Source organism: Strix uralensis, chromosome Z (assembly GCF_047716275.1).
Source record: "Strix uralensis isolate ZFMK-TIS-50842 chromosome Z, bStrUra1, whole genome shotgun sequence".
In the NCBI taxonomy this organism is placed as follows: Eukaryota; Metazoa; Chordata; class Aves; order Strigiformes; family Strigidae; genus Strix; species Strix uralensis.
Genome location: NC_134012.1, coordinates 20,237,186 through 20,259,033, shown reverse-complemented (window position 1 = coordinate 20,259,033; position 21,848 = coordinate 20,237,186). Strand labels below are relative to the sequence as shown.

Below are 21,848 nucleotides of genomic sequence, written 5' to 3'. Positions count from 1 at the left end.
GCAAAGGAGTACCTGGTCTTGAGCTCAGTGAAAGATCATGTCAGATCAGCAAAGTCAAAACAGATTTTTTTAGTGTGATGGTATAATACTAGAAACCCCAATGAAAACACCAATTAGCTGTTACCTAGTGCCTGCTCTTCCTGAGAACTCTCCTCTTCTGCTCCTTTGGTGGAGATGAATTTCACTACAAGCAGTAATAATAAAGAAACTGAAGTTATGCAGGGTGAATCTCTTAGGAGTAGAAACTAACTACTTACAAAAATCCCAATCTATATATAAATTTTAAGGCACAGCTATTTTTGCAGGTGCGTTTTCCAGATTCATATTTGATTTTTGATGGCCATGTATGGAAGGCAGTGTGTCATTTGCCTATGGTGTTCTGAATGGATTAGCAGTTTTCACATGAGACCAACTTTCACGCTTCTTGGCAGAGTTGATGACCGTAATAGCCAGCAGCAGTATGTCACTTCCTATATGCAGATAGTCACTCAGCAAAATAATACATTACTATTACAGTCCATTTTCATAATCCTCAATTATTAAGTCTAAATGGTTACAGAAATATCTTAAAAGAATGATTCAGACAGAATTGGAAAGACTGTGTCAATCTCTACACAGTGCCATGTGTGCTGACAGACACCAGCTTTACTTATTTTCTGCAATTAATTCATATGTGGGCTCTCTTTAAACATGAACTGTAAACTGTATTGGTGATCACAAAGGTCACCAGTGAGCAGTAGACAGGATAAAAGGATTCTTGAAAATAGTGAAATAAGCCAGAACCAGTGGGATCTGATTATTCAGAAGTCAAATTATGTCTATGAATGTATTTTGTTAAAAGGTGGGGAGGGCAGCAGGACATTCATTCTCCTCTCTCACCTATCATTCTGTAATTTTGTTTAGTAGTTTGGGACTAATTTAGGATTTCTTGACCTAACCTCATTAATTTGTCTTGATCTTAGAACAGTTGTATTGGTAATAGATGAATGCAACACAAGATACAATTTGAGATGCATAGCTGACTGTGTGCCAGGCTCTTCTTTCTGGACCATACTACTACTTAAGTAGCTGTATACAGTTTCACACTGCTTAAATGGTATCTTCTGCTACTTATATTTCTCCTGCAAATTCTGCATACTCTTCTTTAACAGTTCCTCTTCATCATCAAGTGGGGACACAGATGTCCTTGCAGAAATTTCTAAATGAATGCATATTAAGTTAAACTCCTATCTCTGCCATGTAAATCTGGCATTTTCCAAAGACAACAATGGGAGTGTTCACAAAAACAGTCTCATACAAGTGAGAGAGATGGTTTTCAAAATGTCTAGTTGTGTTTTAACTGATTTGTGGCTCATTAAATACAGTTGTTTTTACAGAGAAAACAACCATTTTGTTTGAAAATTATGATTGCACTTTTCTGTAACTGTCTAGCATGAGATTGGAATGAGTGTTCTGGAGGTCACATATAACATGTTGCTTTTTTTTTGTTTCCACTCTTATAAATTAATAGTACAAATTTTGAATGTGCTTAGTTCAAGGACTGAATAGTACAGCACAGCTCCTCTCTTCCATCTCCCCTTCCTGATGCATTAGAGGAGGAAACAGTTAACTAAAATCTTTTTCTTACAGGGGTATTTTATAATTCCATTCTTTAACATTATAATGCTCTGGTATTACAAACCTATGTGTTTCAAAAGTTGCCAGAAAAAGAGCCAAGCTGACTTCATCCTTGAGATGTTCTACAGTCTGCTCTTTCCTCTGTCCCAGTGCAGACAGGCTTTTCATTTTTGTCTAATCTATAAGCACTAGGCATGGCATTGTGTGATCAAAGAACAGGCCTGTGTTTCAAGGACATAGCTAACAGCATCCTAGATGCATCTATTCAACCCTGTTTCTAGAAACTCCCCACTGGATTTGTGTGAATGTATAAGGCATTCAGCTGGTTTGTGTGGAAACAGCAGCTCTGTGAAACAATATTATCAGCAAGGATTGCAAACATTAAGTTCACACTATATAGATGGGAGAAGTCCACTTCACTTGAAATTTTGAGTACCTGAAGTGACAGAATATCTGTACTTTGCAACTTAATGTCATTTTACTAATTCCTATAATCTTCTTACCAGGACTTTGTTTGTCATTAGTGTTTTTTTCATCATTATCATCATCTTCTTCCTTATCCTCTTCCAAACAATCTTCAGGTAGCGTTACTTTGGAGTAATCCAGAAAATCTTAGTCAATAACTTCTTGGTCAAATATAAGCTTTTTTTTAAAAAAAATTGTATTTACTGATGATTTGACAGGCTGCAACAAGTGAGCAAATCCAGTTTAATAAATTATAAAGCAATACTATTAACTTTTTAAAAATACTGTTATTGATTAAGATCTGAATAGTCATATGATACTGTATTTCTCAATATGGCCCGTTTTCAACAGCTATGTACATACACTGACATTCAGGAACTGTCTCCTGTGTCAGGCTCCCACTTCACTCTAACCTGCAGCATTCTTGGTGTATCATGCCAATCAGAATATTTCTCACGACAAAATTTATACAGGCTAAGAAAACAATATTCCAGTCTCTGGTCTGGAGTGTAATACAATAGCTGCAATGTTCAGGAAACCAACAGTCTTTGTTACCTTGTGAAACAATTTTTTTTTCCTTTCACTCTGTGAAATGACAAATCTGAGCTGGAGCCTGCCAGAGAAACAGTCGAGAGTGTTTCAGTGCTACTGTTCTATAGTTCCTGATGACTCAACTCTCGTGTATCTGCAGGATTGACTGTCCCTGCACCATTAGAAAGCTCGGGGCAGACCTTGTGCAGTTCTCAATTGAACTTGTTGCTTGGTTCACAGAATTGTGAGCAGATGCTCTTCTCTCTGGTGCCATGAGCTCTATTGGTTATGTTCTGACTGGACGCTGTGTGGTTGCTGGGGATGCCGGGCAAGCTCTATTGGACTTCTGTCTCCTACATGCTTTTGCACCTGCACACAGGCAGAACATGTCAGACTGTCAAATATGTTTTCAAAACAACTGCTACCACAGTGGAAGGGAATGGTCTTATTAAGCTCTCTGAGGAAAAACTGTGTTTAACTAAAAAAAAAATGAGAGGAAGAAATACCTTGTGTCCTTTTTTATATCTAGCAAATGTAAGCTCTGTAATAATTTTTACCAGAATAAAGTTTTGATTTGAACATACCCTCAGGTGAAATAAATTTTCTAGTGGTCCCTGCAGAAGTTAGGAGGGATAAAAAGACAAGCAAAATGATTTTCATAGTGGAAGCGGTGCTACTTCTCCAGGGAATTACCCTGGTCTCTATGGCCACTCTTCTTAGTCACTAGAAGTGGGATACAACTTCAAAGGTGGGGTAGGCAGTCAGAGGAGAAGGTAAGCCTGCCTGTTTGGAAAGACCCACAAATTGCACTGCGGTAAAGAGGACACTTACTTAAAATAATGGGATTATTCTTCAGTCTTGCAAATGTAGCTGCAGAGGGCCCTATGGATGTAGAAGGCCTGAACAGCTCCTCTCCCATGTAACTCCTCACTGTTAAACCATGCTGTGGGTTGCTCAGCAGAGAAGGTGCATTTGACACTGTAATTTGTAATAGATCCTGTTTTAAAAAGAACAAAAAAGACTTCTCCTCCTGAAGGGTCTTATTACAACACACATCCTGCGACTCGATCTACAACATAAGCTTCAACACAACTTCCAGTTCTCACCTAATATTTTTGCTTGACTGTAAGCTACAACTGTTTCAAATGCATGTTTCTGATTACAAGGTTTTTGTCTAAACTCTGAAGACTTAATTGCTTCAAAGCAGAATATAGACCTAGTAATATTTGGCATGGTTAATTTTGGAAAACCTAGCCAAGGTATCCTATTCCTAATCTGTAACAGTTTGTCAAGCTACCTATGTGACTGCCACTGTGCCACAGCCTTGTATAGAAATTTTAAGGCACGGAAATCATTCGAGTTTGATGTGAACTGGAAAAAGGGCAAAAAAAAATAAGATTCAAAGCACAAACCACTACAGTCTTACATAAGTAAGTGACATAGCTCCCTCTGCTGACTAGAGAAAGACGAGTCAGTTTTTTAAAATGTGAATGAAAAAGTATGTGCTGAAAGAGTGTTACAGAACAAAAATATGAAGAAAAACCGAAAGCTGAGAACAATATAATCATACGAGGAGAATAGACGTCCACAGTTTGTAGATACTTATTTAATCAGCACTCACGTAAGCTTACTGTTGACCCACATTGCTCACATCAACAAGAATTTTAAAGTTGATAGAATGATGCAAAAATGAGAAGGAAGAGCGTTTCTAGTGTGGCACATACAGATCCAGTCTGTAGCTTTTGGCAGTTCAGTAAAATGGCTTTTGACGCAGTAAAATGAACTGTGCTCTTACAGCCATCACCCTTCCTAGAGGCGTTCAGTTTTAGTCGTAACAGTCACTACTTTTTCAAACTTCCATTCGGACATGGGCATTTGAACCCTTTTTGGTGTAAAACATGACATGCCTTTTTTATTATCAGAGACAAGTGCATCTCTGGAGACAAAGAAAGTTCAACCTCTGTCTGAGGCAGACTGTGTTCAAGTGATAAATCCCTCACTACAGGTGAGAGGAACAACTCGGAGGCAACTTGCACATGGTAATTCCCCACACAGTCATTGCAGGCGGTGCACAGATCTGCCCACAAGGAATTCAAGTTAAACAGAATGGGAGCCCTATGCTTAAGCATAGTGCGGTGGCACTGAAAATTAGGGTTCATATTCAAAGCAGCCTGGAAGTTATTGATTGATAGTTAATGAACAAGGACATAAAAGCAAGATTAAGAGTTACCAGGAAGTTTGTGCTGCAAGACATGAGCAAATGTGATTTTGAGCTGAAAGGCTGAGTTAACAGAACTGGACACATGGTAAACAGGAGGCTATGGAAAAAAACAAACATTAAAACATTTTGGAAAACATTGGAGAGGGCTGAGGTGAAGAAATAACAAGGCACTCTAGATGGTCGTCAACAGTCTGTTACCCCAGAGTGCAATGATTTTGTATCACCAAACCAGAGGAGTAGTCCTTATCCTCCTTGTATCGCTGCTGTGGGGAAGACGAAACCTGAATGGAAGAAAAAGAAGGTGATGATGAACATAGAGAAGGAGGGAGAGAAAGAGAAGAAAAAAAAAATCCTTGCCAGTGTTTAAACCAAAGCCACTAGCTTCAGATTATTCTTGCCCTTTACACTGCAAGTTGCCTTGGAATCAGTGTGATGGCCTTTCAGCTGAGTGCAGCTGAGGGAGCACAGTGGTCCAGCAGTTTGCACAACAGTTTGTGCAGACAGGGGCAGGAACTCTGCTGAGAGCTGTGCATGTGTGCTCAGCAACGGTGGTGATGCACCACCGGTCACAGTCTTGAGCACCCACTGGAGCAGCTGCTCCTCATCTTGACCAAGGTGGGACTCCCATAGGAGGATGCAGGTCTCCAGGTGTGGGGCTGAATGCAGTACAGAGAACTGGGGCCTCACTGAGGCCAGGGTGGGGGTGATGGTGCCCGTCCTCACAGGGAGTGTGTGCTGGTGGAGGATCTCTGTTGCCCAGTAAAGGAGCAGCAAGAGAAAGTCAACAGGTTGCACAGTCTCAGATCCATCAAGAAAGACCTTGACTGGGTCACGTCTAAACAAGAGCCTGAACATCCCAGTTGCCACAAAGGAGGGGCAAGCATAATCTGTGCTTACCAAGCTGGGAAATGGAGACTCCCTTGATGGTGAGGGCTGGGAGCTGGTCACTTCTTGCACCAGAAGGATCATTCCTGCTCTACCTGTAGACCTTCAGCTAAAGAGCGGGTTCACTGTCCTAACAACTCCTGTGTCCAGTGAAGCAGACAAGTGAGCAGAGCTGAGCCCTGCAACAGCACCAGGAGGAAGTGTGAGAGACTCCCTGCCATGGATGCCCCATCTGCTGACCTGGCCTGCTGCAGGGGTACTTGCTCCTTGACAGGGGCTTGGACATTGTGGAGAGACTGCTGGTGTGTACCCGCCACATTCCTCCTCATGGACACCAAATGGTGCTGCCAGGGAGTGTACCATCTCCTGCAAATGCATGGTAAAATATCTGTATAAGCATCTTCACTGCTGTTTAACTTGCTGGAGAACATACATGGGTAATATTGCTGTGCATCTGGTCTGCCATAACTGCAGCTAAAGTAACGTGATGATACTTCTCCGTGTAGTGTGTACAAATTATTACAGTAATGCTGTTGGAGTATTGAGGCCAGGCAGGTCAGAGTGCTGGGCAAACAATAAATGACAGCATAGTAGTCACAAAGTGCATTCTGAGGTACCTTTTATTTCATTGCAGAAGGTACTGATATCAAAAGTAGCAGACATGCAGTTTAGGTCTCAGCTTGAGGTAGCACAACCACAGATTTAAACTGCCCCCTTAATTAAGGATGTCCAAAATTATTTTCAAAACTGACATTTGTTTATTCACATGGCCTAAACCGCCTTCCAACTTTAACAGCAGGACACTGAAATTATCCAGATTGGTTACGTATGTATTTTGCTTCCATACAGAGAAAATGAAGAGATACGTATACCTCTGCATTACACAGAACATCTATAACAGGTTTAATTTCAGGATACTAGTTCTTAGCTGTCTTGCAATTGATTTACAACGACCTCATTGTCTTATTACTTGCTTTTCTCCTTTTACCATAGATCACAGATTCTCTTCCATTTTCATTTTCCAAGAAATAATTATACTGCTTGCCACTTTAATGAATAAGTATTGCTACAGGATCAAAGTTCGTGAGATCTATCTTGTTAATTTCATGTCATGGCCTTTGAAAATGCATTACCTTCCACATATATATAAATATATATTCTATTTAAGACTACCTCTTCCTCTTTTTGCCCTTGTTGAGTGCTCCAGAAGACCAGTTGAGTGTTCACCAGAGCTGATAGTACCTCCTGCCTGTGGAGAATATTCTTGGGCCAAATATTTAATGTTCTATTATTTCCTTACTTGATTTTTCCCAAAACAAGTACCAGAGGAGGTACCAACAAAAAAACCCACAAACACACACAAAAAGACCCCCAACCAAACCCCCAAATACCAAAGAAGGAATCACAAACCCAGAAAAGAATATACTGTGAGGAACTTCATACTAATCTATGAACTAACTTCTGCTCAGAAAACTCTTAGGTCTATTTCATTCTGGCCATCCATGACAGAATTAGATTTTTTAGTTAAAATCTGCAAACACAGTATATTGCATTTCATTTTGAAAGAAAATACCACTTTTTCCATCTCTAAACTAAGAAGCTATGTAGCAATTACACAGCAACCTTAAGAACTGGCAGGTCCAGTGCTATTTCTAGCATGCTGTTTCCTTGCCATAGCTTTACTCTGAGCAGGATTTTAGGATTCTGCTTGTATGAACTTAGGTTTGACAACCAAGAAAAAGTCTTGATAACTTTAGCCTACAGAAAGAGCAAGATAAAAGGATTTTGACATTTCCTCTTTTTTTTTTTTTTCATATCACCCTAGGCTCAGAACAGAAGGCCAGAGGCAGTGCAGCACAGAAACTTAAAAAAAAAAAACAAAAAACACCACAAAAAACCCAAGAAGACCCAACCTGAAGTGCCTGATGTCTGGACAGTCAGAACAGCTACAGAAGAGACATTCTGATTTCATTTTATTTAAATATAAAAGTATATGGGCAACAGCTGAATTTTGTACATTCACATAGGAATCAGAAGAATAGAAAAAAATAGTATTTTAGAGTTTCCACTTGAAAAAAAGTAATTGGTAATGGTTTCCAGCTGTTTCACTGGGAAAATTTAAATACCATACTTATCTCTCTTTATGGTCTTTCATTCTTTAATTGGTTCAAGAAAAAGTTTTCTCCCTTACTCACTTGTGCTGCTCTGTACCCCTCTCGTTCCTTTGAGCAAAGTAGAAGCTTTTTTCATCCTTCTGAACGTGGCACATAACAAATCCTAGCTGGATCTAATAACGAGCCTCTGGCTGGGCCACAGACCCTCAGGGAACAGCCAACCTGTTAGAACAATTAAGCATTTTGAATGAATGCATCAGGTCCACTTTGAATCCTGCAAAACCACCTCCAAACGAAGCACAGGAAATGTCAATAAAGTTTAGTCCCATTTGTTATTCCAGTCTGTTAATGGGTGAGTTGCTGCGGTAAGGCTTTTATACCATTTGCTTTACAGAGGTCAAATTTTCAGGCATTTGCTTGAACTTGGGTGCAAGTTTTGAGTTCTGTTATGTCCCTGTTTCAGTAGTCTGATCATTTTTCAGAGACCAGTTTGCATCACGACAACTTGTGGAAATGCAGGGACCCACAAATCAGAAGTAACAAACTGAACGACATTGAGTTTCCCAGCACCTGAAGTCTTAGTGTCAAAAACTGCAGTACAGACTGACCTTCAACATCACTCTCCAGGCCTGCAGAGTTTGGTTTGGTTTTGGGTTTTTTTTTTTCCCTTTGCTAAGATATGTTTCTTCTCTGCTGTACTTTGTATTTTGAAATTGTTTTTTCCAGCGGGTTGGCATAAAGAATGATTTATGTAGGTCCATCCAATGAAATCAGCTTGTGAAATGTTAGCTAATAGCAACAAAATGCTGTGTCAGACTAAGGTAGCAGCTTTATGACAGTTCCTGCTCACCTGCAGGAGCATTCAGGCTGTTTGAAATGGGAACCCTGACAGGCATTCAAGGCATTAACCTATCAGTAAAATTCAATTTTCCATGCGGTATTTGGAACAGACGTTTTGATGGTCAGCCAGATATTGGGAAGCTCAGGATCACGCACTGCAGTCGCTAAGTGCCACTTATAAGTGGAGTCTTTTGGGTCAACTCAGCCTCTTCCTTTAGCCTAACCTTTCTCCCATTTTTATAACTGTATGTCATGTCCAAGTAACTCAGAGCTATAAACACAGGCTAAGCAAGTCTGATTTCACTGCCATGGATGATTAGCTTAGAAGTACATTACCAGCAGGTTGATGGATTGATGGGCTCCAAATGCAACAAAACAATACAGTTATTGTGTAATTTTCTTTTTTTATAGGATATTTTTTCTGCTAAGAAAACCTAGCACAAGAACACTTAATGAAGGATGTCCTGCCAGTGAGACCTGCTTACTAAGGAAACCAGCTCTGCTTCTCAGGCTACATGCACCAGCTCAGGAATTTATTTATACCACCCAGTTTGAGAAGGATAAATGCAGTGTATTAGATGATTAGGATTTTCATTTTTTTATCCCTGAAGAGTCTGCCAACTAGCATATACCATTTCTCTCCTTACACTTGATCATGTCATAGCTACTTAAAAATTAAGCAACCAAGTAGGCAGACTAACTAGGCATAGTATTAATATGGTTACTATGGTGGCAACTGGGAGGGCAGGTGACTTAGTTGTTGGGCTTAACTGTGCAGGCCTTACACGTGTGTCACTGAAACTCCTGGTAATTATGAGTTGCTAGACTGCCCTGTTAGCATACTTCTCTGATCATTTGCTAAGAGAAAGTCTCAGAAAGTCAGAACAGGTGGTGGTTTGTTTTTTACTCCTGTTAACACAGTATAAAGTGCACACGCATTTAGTTTACTAAGCACTTGTCTGTTGGGAGCAGAACAGACCCATTTGTGGAAACATCTGATGATTTTTACAGCTTGAGCCCAGGAGAGCCTGAAACAGTCGGGGACTGCAAGTGAAATGCACTCCAGTGCAGCATGTCAGCACAAAGCTTGGATAATCACTCACAGCTGACTTCAGACCTATCTGCAGACTGAGCAGGTCTTCCAAACCTTGGGCCTGAATTCTGCTATCACAGTAAAAGATGCAGTTAAGTTCAGTGGGTTCCCAGCCACTATTGTTGCTACATCCACATGAAGATGAGTGTGTTCAACAAACTGCTTCCCCCACTTGCTTGGTGAGAGCAATACCACTTCTTAGAAGTCACCCTTTTGCTACGAACAGCAATGATACCTACGAGTACTGCCAGCTGATAGAAGTTGCCCATTTAAAGGCAGAAAATAACATGACAGGGGTGTAATACTGAACTAAAAAGTGTCCTGATTTGCAGAGTGACTAGCCTGCAGTGCTCTAGGAGGACTCTGTGACACAGCTCCTGCTGATACAATATAAATGTAAAACTTTAGAACGATCTGTTCTTTGTTTTGTGTTGTTGTGGGTTTTTTTTCTGTTTGACTACTACAATGTGATATAATTTGGCTTACAGCAGGAGGGGGGCTTGATTTACTGTCTGTGCAATGAGATTCCACCTCTCCTCCTGACTACTACTACCCCTTGTGCCATATTTATTAGTGAGTGGTTAGTAATTACCTACAGTATGGCTTTTAGGAGTAATGTGTGGCTTTTACTCTGCTACTAATGGTGCCGGCATGGCTCCACTTGCCCAAAAGCATGCACCAGGGGCGTGACACCTTCAGATGACCAGTCAATTTACTTGAATTGCTCCAATTGCTGTGACATATTAAATACAGTCCAAGGGCTCAAATCATGAGGTCCGTCTCTTTTATGGCAGAACTATTTTTTAATCAGGCAGATCTGTTTGGCTTTCACTGTGTTGCTCGCTGGATTTGCCTCACTTTTATTTATGCTGATTCTGAGGACTGTGAGGAGCAGTATGGAATAGAAAAGGGAAGCTGAATTCTGCTTTGCCATCGTACTGTGCAGCAGCAGGCAATCATCATCCCAGGGCCGGTGGCAATGACACAGCTGAGACAATGTCTCCAGTGTAGCAAGGGTGTGTGGGATGCAACACTCCTCTGCTGCTTTGCTCCTTGGCTGACCCACAAGGTGCCTTCTTCAGCTTTCATTGCTTGATGGAGGCAGGCTAGGGAAAAAGAGGGAGGCATGCAGCAAAGCTGGAGAGGGAAGAGTTGACTGCAGCTCTTTCCCCTGACATCATAGGTCTCTTCTGGCCTAGACAGGGAAACCAACAACGGCAGACTAAAGAGCCTTATTACCGCTGAAGGTTGCTAGCCCAACCCCATACTCAGAGCAGGGTCGCTTTGAACAGGTTGCTCAGGGTTGCACCCAGTTAGGTTTTTTCATATCTCTAAACACAGAGACCCCACAACCTCTCTGGGCAACCTGCTCCAGTGTTTGACCACCCTCACAGAGAAAAAGGTTTTCCTTACATTTAATAAGAGTTTCCTGTACTTCAGTTTGTGTCCATTGCTTCTGTCATTGGATACCACTGAGAAGAGTCTGTCTTCTTCACTCACGTCATCAAATTTCTATACATATGGACGACAACCTCCCCCATGGGCCTTCTCCAGGCTAAACATGTTGTCCCATCTCTTCCAGCCTGTCCTTGTGTGAGAGATGCTCCAGTCTATTCACCATCGTCGTGGCCCTTTTCTGTGCTTGCTCCAGCCTGTACTGTCTCTTGCACTGGTGAGCCCAGGACGGGGACCTAGCGCTCCAGGTGTGTCTCACCAGGGCTGAGCACAGAAGGATCAGCCCCTGCCCTGCTGGTAACGTTTCTCCTAATGCAGCCCAGGAGAGGCTGTTGGCCTTGTTTGCCATGAGAGCAGATTGCCAAGCCGCCTTCCAGCTGGGTGCCCCCCTGAATATACTGATGCCTGGGGCTGTTCCTCCCCAAGTGGAGGACTTTGCATTTCCCTTTATTAAACTTCATGAGGCTCCTGTTGGCCTTTTTTCCCAACGTACTGAGGGCCCTGTGAATGGTGGCATAGCCCTCTGGGGTATTGATACATACATGTTACCCTGAGAACCCTCCTGCTACCCTTGCCATTGGGCTTCTTACCTCTCTGCCAAATTCCTCAGCTTCCCTCAGCAGCTGTTTTCCAGTTGCTCCTTTAGTTCCAGCATCTCTAATCTTCAGCTCCTCCCCACCATCAAAGAGAGACACTCCAAGTCCAGCATCAGCTCTTCTTCTCCTGGGCGCTGTCTCTACATAGCCGGCAGTCATTCTTAACTCCTATGCTCCTGCTTCCCTCAAGCTCCATAACTGACTCGTATTCAGTATACAGTAGTTTTATGTATAATCGTGTGTATGTATATATGGTTATACATGTTTTAGGAATCAGGCCAAGAGACAAAGAGAACGGTCCAATGAGCTGTAAGTCCATACGCTGGAGATAGTTTCTGCCATCCATTTCCTTCTGTGGCAGCCAAATTCTAACCAAGTCTCTTCTTGTTCTGTTTTTAGGAGATGAAACTTTGCCCTGAACTGGCTTGGTGCTACTTACATGTCCCTCCTGTCTTGAAGTGCCCCATCAGGAACCAGCTGAAGAACATGATGAAACCCATGAGTTACCCAAACTGGAAGAACTGAGAGGCAAGAACTAGCAGGCCAGCTTAGCTAAAGAAAGGCGTCTTGAATGGCTAGTCTGATCCCACTGGTGTCAGTGAGAGACTGGCCAGTTTTCATTAGCATGATGTTTGGTCGATTTTTCTTGGTGTCACATGGGTTCCATGCGGGCTGTGAGGAAGTTGGTGCATTGGCAGTGATGGATCCCACTCACCTCTAAGTCCTGTGAGCCTACCAGGAAAATCCTCCCCGTGGTATGAAAACCACTTGCATTTTTCTTGCAGAAGAATTAGATCCCAAACAACTTCACTACACTTCTGCAAGGTTATGCTTCTTTCAATCATACTTGGATTTCATTGCTTCATCCACTAGGACTGATTTGAAAAGTGATCTTTCCTTCTCTTTTAATGGCAACAGTTAGTGTTGGTCTCTCTTCCCATACAGTTGAACCACCATTTAGTAACAGAACTGAAAGAGCCTAAGACATCATTAAAAAAAAAAAAAATTAACATACCAAACAGTGCTGATGCACGGAGGTGGAAAAAGAATCAACCACTTATTCTTAGAAAGATGCATCCCCCTTAAAAATTACCAAAATAAAAAAATGTGTTCTGTGGAGAAGAGCAGTGAGTGTACATATGCACACACTGATACTTCCACATCCATATCCCCACCCAAACATACATATATATGTATATATATATATGCGCACATGCACATACACACACACACACATGTATTAGACTGGACAAGTAATTTATTTTTTTCCCTGGAAGAATATTATTATAACTCTTTATTATATTATATTATATCTATCTTTAAAACAGGAAAACTTATCAAAACAGAAAAGAAACAACTACTTTAATAGCTGTAACTTATTTGGCCAGACCCTGAAAAAATTGCCCCTCTATTTAGCATGAAATACATGAAAAATTAAGTTTGATCATTTTAGATTTAAATGTATACCACTACCAAGTTCTTATTCCTGATTTGGCTTGTTTTGCCCTTGGAACAGTCTCCATAATTATTAGAAATGGCTTTAATTTCTTCCAATATATAGGAAAAAATGTCTAAACACTGACCACTTGTCTATACTGGGTCCCCCAGTGTTATCCCCTTTCTAAAGCACTTAAAGCATGTTATACAATAGCCAGCATTTTATACATAGTGCATACTGTTTTGCAGTACTTGCAGGTACCTCCTGCTTTCTTGCTTCTGCTGTTCTGAAGATATAATGCAAAACCAACCCTTGGAGGCCTCTCCTCAGAGGGCACAGGTGAAAGATATCCGTTCTGGAGGCACAGAGAGAGGTGAGAAAGCTACTTCTTGTAACAACATTGTCCTTAGCAAAGCAGAAAGATTAAAAGGCAGAAGGCCAGCTCTGAGACCTCACTCTTGGAAAATCTGGGAAACCTGAAGAACATGCAGAAAAGGTAAAAAGCTAAAGGAAGGAATGGCTTTTTGTGAGAGGGCTCCAGAATGTGTAATTTATTCAATTCGAACTACAAAGGTGCTAAAAGACCTTTTTAGTCTATTATTAAAAGAAAATCAGTAATAGTGGTTCATACCGTTCTCTGTGTCCTTTCCACAGAGCCCCAGGAATTTTTCTGCACTTGATCACTGGGTCAATGTTTACCCCTTAGGTTTCTGCATGTCTTGAATAGTTGTCGGTAGGTCCCCACAGAGTTACACATTAATTGTTCTCCTCCTTCCCTGCCTTGTTCTTAATGAATCCATTGGTTGGGAGAATCAAATACCTTGTCTGGTATAAGTTCTGCTGCTTAGAGATTGAGTTCTTGGAAAAAACTCAGGTTTTCATAAGCACCCAACTTCTCCCAAATCTGATGAAAATCATCAATTTCACTGCTGTGTATCAGTAAAAAAACCCTTTGATAGACTATGGGACTCCATCCTTCATAAAAGCTAAGGGAGCTTACGTTAACATTTGTTTCATGTTACATTTATCACTATAGTGACACTAGTCTAGTTCACACAAAGTAGAAGTTCATTACAAAATCCCTTATTGCAGAGACAATCAATGAAAGCTATTACATCTTTAATCACTGAAGGCAATTTTGGTATCACAGGATCACACTCTGAAATAAAGCTGACTGTGGTCTCAGTCAGCTAAAGTGATCCCTCTTACAGTGCCTTAAAGCTTAACACTAACAGCATCTCTTAAGATAAGCACCAGACTAAAAAAAAAAATTGTTTTTTAGGCAAGAAAAACAAGACCTGATTGAAACACTAGAAAGATTATTAAAAAAACCCCAAACAACAAACCTAAACAACAATCCCTTCCCCCTGCAAATCCCAAAACCATATGAAATGCTGGAATGATTAGGAACATACATAATTGGTAAGATCAGGTAGAAAGTTCTTCTCAGTAGGTGAAATGGGTGCCTCTGCATACAATCATGTTTAAACTCAGTTCTCGTTACGTATCCTGAGGAATCACATAAATCAGGACCTGCAATTAACAATGAAAACACAATTCTGACCAGATGTGGCCTCCAGTAAATTACTGATGAAGCTGGAATCCTTGAGCATGAGATCCAAGAGGATGCTGCCCCTCTCTCCTCTATGGGAAGGGGTAATATGATATTTCTGTAAGTGATGCCATATTCCAGACATTGTCCTTATAGGGACAGGCACAGGAAAATGAGAAATGGCCTGTGGCATGAGATGGCCAGGCTGTGGCTGAATATCTCTGCAGTGGAAGCAAGAGTAGCTGTTGGGAGATATTCAGCCGAAGGCCAAACCCTGCCATTTGCAGGAAGCTTATTTCATCACCTAGCAAACTCCATGTTCTTCCCAGCAGAGTAAGCAACCAAAACAAGTAAATTTTCCACTTCTTTGTGGCTGGTTCAGCTCCTGGGTTGTAATGGGCTTTTCCCATTGCAGGAATTTTTACCAGGTCAAACACAAATCCTCTAGGGTTCAACTCTGCATTTCCCTCCTTTGCCTCATACAGTGTGCTGTATTAGAAAAGGAAACACGAGATTTTATGAAAAACAGTTTTAGAAAAAGGAAAATATTCTCAACAGGTAAGTTTTACATTCACAAAATTAATGAATTTACAAAATTAATGCATTCACAAAAAGATTATTCAGAAATAATTCAAAGTAACTGGGAACAAATTCTGCTTCATCTTCAGACTGACCTACAGTGAACAGACTCAAAACAACATATGGTAAGTAGCATAATAAAATGAAGAATAAATTATTTTATGCATAAAATACCATGTTTTTCAATTTATGTAGTGACTTCAATCTTTATGCACAGAATTCCACACATTTGCATCTTCATGTCAATCTTTAAAATACAGCACTGCACTACTGCCCAGCCATAAGAACACCTGGTGGCAACTGACCACAGTGAAATTCAAGAGCACTGTATTGGCTACAGCTCTATCTCCAACAGTACAACAGCCCAGGCACTTCGGAGGAGTACAAGAAACCATTTCGTATGCAACTGATTTTGTAATATCAGGCAGTTGTCATCCCGTACCATGTATCTTCTTCCAAAGATGTAACGTATCTCATCTTCTCTAAAATGAGGCAACTAAGATCAGCAGTAGCTGTGGCAATGAATTCCACAAGCTAGTTATAACCTGCAAAAGTTCCAACAGGCCAGAAATTATCTGTGTGTGCATTCCAATCCCCAAGGAATTTACCTGATTGCAAAGACCACCGAAGGAGGTAGGAACACTTCAGTCCATCCCCTTGAAATCAAAGGATAATGCTGCTTGCATAATTCTAAAGATGCAGGAAAGTCTCCACCATAGCTACACTGAATGTTCACAGACAAAACCCTTTGTCCCAGCAAGGACTGATCACTAACATTTACAAGGCCTATTTTAAGCAAGCAGGCAAGCAAATCAGAATGTACCACAATATGAGCTAGAAAAGGTTTGCTGTTATTCTTTAGTGTCTGCTACTCCTCTATTTCAAATGTTCCAATCACTGGATGCTACAAGATTTGCTTCTGATACCTTGAGGAGAGGCAGCTACATTACTCAGGAAGGAGTAATCTTTCACAATAACACAAGTGTGCAAAATTCATTAGAAGGCACAGAATATATAGGTGTGTTCCATTTGATTCCCATTTATTCAGCTGTATCTCTCTTGTGATCTCTATGTTAAGTATTGCTTTATTTTTTTTTTGTAGAAGAAAGCCTCTTATAAGGGCATATTTGGCATAGAAGACTTGATTTACTGCAAGGGATTCTTCCAGGCTTCCCATATATGGGTTAGTTAAGTTGGACTGAGTACTGGAAAAAAATTTTGTGTTAGTCCAGTGCGGAAAGCAAACCACGCTGCTGGACACTGTTTAGATGCAATAGAGACCTTCACTCAGTCCCTCCTACTCTAACCTTTATACTACTAATTTTTACTGCATCTCCCTCCCAGTTACTAAAATTAAATTTCTTTTTCCCTGAAGAGATGAAACTTTAAGGTGAATGAGAGGGATCCTTTTTGGAGGAGGATGGGAGGATAACAAATTATATGACAGATTGGTGTACTTCGTAGGGTACTTCAGGAAAATGCTGACTATAGCTGCTTTTTTATGTAATGTAGAGATACTGAGCAGATTTGCTGTCAGTCACGAACTGGTGTCTGGTACGAATTCAAAGAAAAGATTTCAACACTGCAGAGCCGTATCTGTATTCCTGCTCATGTAATTGAGATCAGAAACTGTCGCCTTGTCACCCAATTATGAGTCACAATGAAGCACAAACTGCCTGATCAGCTGAAGGACAGGGCTGTGCTCTTGGAAACACAAGGCTCGCTGGCATTTGGGAATCATGGCCCACCCCTGGGTGGCCTGGTGAGGGGTGGGGGGCGTTAAAGGCTAAAAGTCTTCTGCGATTCCAGATCGTCTTAATATTCTGCTGCACTTAGGAAACAAAGCACATACCAAGAAACAAAAGAAAAAGAAAACAACATTGCAGCTAACAATACAGTTTTGTTTCAAAACAAAAATCTGGAGGTCAGCCCAGGGACCTGAATTTCAGTAAAGCTTTAGCAGCAGGAGCACAGTCTCTCATCATTCATGGCTGAAGCGGTTCTTATCCCTAATAAGGAGCTAGAACTAAGATGAAATTGATTCTTCTTTCAATAATTCATGTTGCTCAGACGAGGTTCCTAGCAGCATATTCAGGGTTAACAACACTGACAGTGGTGGGAAGAATTTGTGAAAGTAACTGTGGTTCCCAACTTTCCTGCTTTCATGGATTAACAGGCTCAGCCCATGAGGGCTGTCGCATTCTTGAACTCTGCAGTTAGAAGGAAATTGGACTTTGCTTTTCTTCAGTGGGTAGCTTTTTAGTGACACATCCTGGTTGTCATCTCTTTCTGCAAAACAAGGAAGAGAGATTAAAAAGCAAATGGCATTTGTTGTAAAGTGTGCACACACCTCTTCCCAGTTAACATTTCTGTATCTCTGCAAATTTATGTGGTTTTATATGCCACCACGGTTCTGCTCTTCTCCATCACTTTCAAGGCCAATGAACATAACTGGCAAATAGCATGCAGCATTTTGTCATTTGACAGCTTTAATACCCTACTAATTCTCTAGCCATGTCAGGTAAATGGTGCTGCATCCCACAAAAAAGAAATAAATCACCTGCAAAAGCAAGAAACCTTTTAATTTAATGTAAGAAAAAGGATTCCAATCGCTGTCATTGAACCTGCAGCCAACAGGAAACATGGAGATACGTTCTTTGCCTTGTTATTTCTGCCTACAAATGGACACAAAGGGCATGTGGACACAAATCTTTAAGACTTGACCAGAGCTGTGGTATTTGTCTCTAGGATGGGGTCTTGGAGCATTCACAGACTCCATTAAGAAATGGAGTTTTGGATCCATATAGGTTTTTATTTGATCTGATTTACAGGCACTCTGATACAAACTCTCTGGTAACTGGCTGATCCGTTCTCTTCTTTCACTCTTCATATTCGTCAGCAGATTTTCTGGAAAGATGTATCAGATGGTCTGTCCACCAGCCATCTACATACACAGCATAAATGTGTGCCAAGGCTGAAGGGCTGCCACATCTGAAGGTCACCATACCCTTTAGGCCCTTTTTCACAGCGTCTCCAGACCGTATACCATTTCACTTGGAAAATCTATTTAGGTTTACCAAGTTATCAGAAGTCTCCGAAAATCTTCTTAGCTTGCTTGAATAATTTGTTATAAGATCATTAATACCTAATGTAAAGGTATCATTAATACCTAATGTACCTAATACCTAATGGCTTCCTGACAGTCTTGTAACTGTATCTTACTCTTGCTTAACAGATCATTTCTTCACCTAGAATCTTATGCAGAAGTTTCACTGACCTGGCCTGACATCGTTTCCAAAGGTGGTTTTCCCAGCCCAGGATGCCAGGTGCTGCCCTGGCTGCTCCCCAGCGGTCAGCACTTCCAGCTGCCTCGGCAGGGTGCTGCCAGGCTTGTGGTGCCAGGCTTTTTGCTAGGGGCCAAGGAGGCACATGCCTTGTGGAGACTGCTCAGCACCTTCTTCATCAAAATCTGCTGCAAGTGGAAAGGAGCTAAAACATATTGTTGCCAAAGTCTTGTGTTTTCTTCAGGGATTTTACATTATTCTTTTATTTCCCTTATCTGAAGATTAATTAGGTGCTAATGTTTCTCGAGACAGCATTTTGCAGACCCCTAAATTTACACATACTCAGTGTCTCCATGTCCACACTGTACTACCAATAACTACAGCTGATAGGTCTGTGAGGTGGAACATCATCACTTCTTTCTGCAGCTGCTGCTGAACAGCTGTTTGCAGTCAGACAGTAGCATCTTATCCTGTTAGAAAAGTAGTAAAGAGGGTAATGTGGACAGTATCAGAGTCATTGTAATCTTGGCCACCCTCCTTCAGGAGCAGTGGGAGGCAAACTGCCTCCTGATAGAATAATAAAACAACTTAAGCAACACATTCAACATGCAAAATGCGTCTCCATTTTTACATTAAAGACAAAAACAGTGTCAGAGGCAAGAGTTTAGACTTGGATAAGTGTATCCAGGCAAAGTAAAGAGTAGGAGTCTAGATAATCTATGCAAGAGATGTAAACTAGAGGGCTTTAAACCAGTTTGCCACATGAGTTTCAGGTATGTGCAGCTGTGAGCGTTTCACTGCTCAAGAGTCGTGCAGCATGAACTGACTATGCCATTCCTAACTTTTCCGTAGAGGCAGATTTTTTTTTAATAGTAATAAAAATTCTTCCCAAGTCTCTACCTCCCTTAATTTCTGGATTTTTGTTTGGTTATACAATTATATTCACAGTCCCTTACATCTACTGTTCCCCCTAAATCCTCTTCTCCCCACTCTGTCAGGAGAGTGTTGCTGCAAACAGCTCTGCAGTTTTCTTCTCCCTGCTTCTACTTCACAGGCCTTCTGTTCCAACATCTGCTTGGCTTTGGTTTTGGAAATGCTCATCAAAGATGTAAAGTCAGAAAAATGTTAAAACTTACAAAACATCATAATCTTCGATGCACAGAGACTTTTCTGTATTGACCTATATTGTTAGCAGTAAATGAAGGACACAGAAGTACAGGTGTATGGTCACATTGCACTCCTGTATGTACGTGCCTAAGCTTTTACTGATTTCTACCAATGACAATGAACTAGATGTGTTTTTTAAAAAAACCAAAAACCAACATGATCTTTGTAACACTGATTTGGTACATAATTTGTGAGACTGACCTACTTCTAGTTGTTTTTTTCTTAGATGAATTTACAATAGAGAAGAAAAACAAACAGGAAACAGTTTCTCAGAGAGACTGATACAATTCTGAAGCTGGCAAAGAAAAAGTTAGCTTCACTCAAAATGCTGGAGAGAATGAGAGGAAGGGTCATACCACAGCATCTGACCTCGGCCAGACAGCAGCACGGCGCATGCTGTGTGCTGCAGAGCTTACTGCTGAGCCTTTCACAGAGCAAACCACTCCTACTTGCCAAATACTCTCTCAGAGATACTTACCTTTAAAAATTAATCACCCACTCTTCACAGAGCCTGCTGGAAAATCTCTCACTGGTTCTGATGGGCTTCAGGGAACTTAGCACACAGTCCCACTCCACTTAGCTCAGCAAAGAAGTCCCCCCCAAACCTCATCATAGAGCTGGCTCCCTAGTTACTCTGGTGGTGCCCAGCCATTATGCGAGCACTGCCTTTAACACAAACTCAGAGCTGAGTCTACTTCAGCGTTTCCTGAGTCTTCCTCATTTTATGCTTCTCTGAAACTCTACTGTTCATTTTAATTTGGGAAAGGTGTAGAGGTATGTTCTTGACTAATAATTATCAGTTAAAAGCATGTAAGGGTACTTCCCAAACATGGGAAATGACAATTAGCTGTTGACTGACTCTTCTGAGAAGGCAGGAAGACTGGAAATGCTGACTCTTTGGCTTAAGGTACTATGATACTCAGCTCCAGCTGGATATTAAATGAAATATACAGGTTAGACAGACAAGTTAGGAAATCAGACACAGAGACACAGACAGGCACACACAAACGTTTTTAAAGATATTTAAAACTTCTGTTTTAAAGTCTGTGCTGACTAAACACCCAAAACATCTTTAACAGAAACTCTCCATACCAGAACTTTTTATACCAGATGTGCTTCCTCTTGTAAACAAATTACAAGAAATTCCAGAGCATTATCCTGTATAGCTGCATTCAGACTTTTTCCTGCTCTCAATTTTGGATTACACAATTAAATAAAAAAATGAAAGCAGAAATAAATGCTGTTTTTCAAAGCCAAAATACAAAGAGAAAATAAAATCTGGACCCTATCTGTGTGTTGAATATGCCCACAGACCAGCCACTGAGGAGAACTTAACACAGAACTAACTTCTAAGTAACTTAAAGAGAAACAATTGCTATTCTTTTTCAAGTCCTTAAAGTGCTTCCTTACTTGCTGGAGTTAATGCTAACAAGCCACTTAGTAAGCACCAGCAATCTGTCTGTTTCACTAGTATTCACGATTTCACAGAAGGATGCATTCCTCAATATTCTTCAGGAAATACCAACATGATTTCCCAGAAGAAGGGAAAAAAGCAACACAGTCTTAAAAGTGTAATCAATCTTTATCTCTGATGGTTGTCTGGTCCTCTCCCCTCCCTACTGCTCTAACATGCATGTCAGATACATTTAGCACATAAATCTATACCTAACTATTTAAATTTCTGCTCCTTAGTTTGTCTTTAAATAAAGCAGGGAAAGAATGGAAAAGATCTGACATCTTAGAGTATGCATAAGTAGCTGAAGAAATCTCTTTTTAATGGGACAAACCTACCTATGGGGAAGTGCTGATCAAATCTGAATGGGTTACAAGAATGACTTCCCCAGTAAAAAATCGTTCTTCTGAGAAAATGGTGTTTCAATGCTTGCATGAGTCAAATATGGAGTTGGCAAAACATAAGGCATAAAATCACCAGACATCACCTCTGTACCAGTATTTAATGGACGCAAGAGGTCTGCAGTCTGTCTTGTGCAAAAGCTGATGGGTGAAGTGA

General features: G+C 40.8%; 1 protein-coding gene across 7 annotated transcripts in view; it reads right to left on the bottom strand.

Annotated features, from left to right (window-relative positions):
- Positions 1-10,602: 10,602 nt before the first annotated feature.
- MOB3B (MOB kinase activator 3B) overlaps positions 10,603-21,848 on the bottom strand; it is a 103,553-nt gene continuing 92,307 nt past the window's right edge. For 2 of the 7 annotated variants that reach the window (XR_012626988.1, XM_074855324.1), the window contains one exon: positions 10,603-17,675. Coding sequence is in view for 2 of the 7 variants with exons in the window: in XM_074855324.1 (XP_074711425.1) it covers positions 17,646-17,675 (30 nt within the window). In the remaining 5 variants the exon portion in view is untranslated. The remainder of the gene's footprint in view (positions 17,676-21,848) is intronic. The other 5 variants (XR_012626989.1, XR_012626990.1, XR_012626992.1 and 2 more) reach the window with 5 other exon arrangements.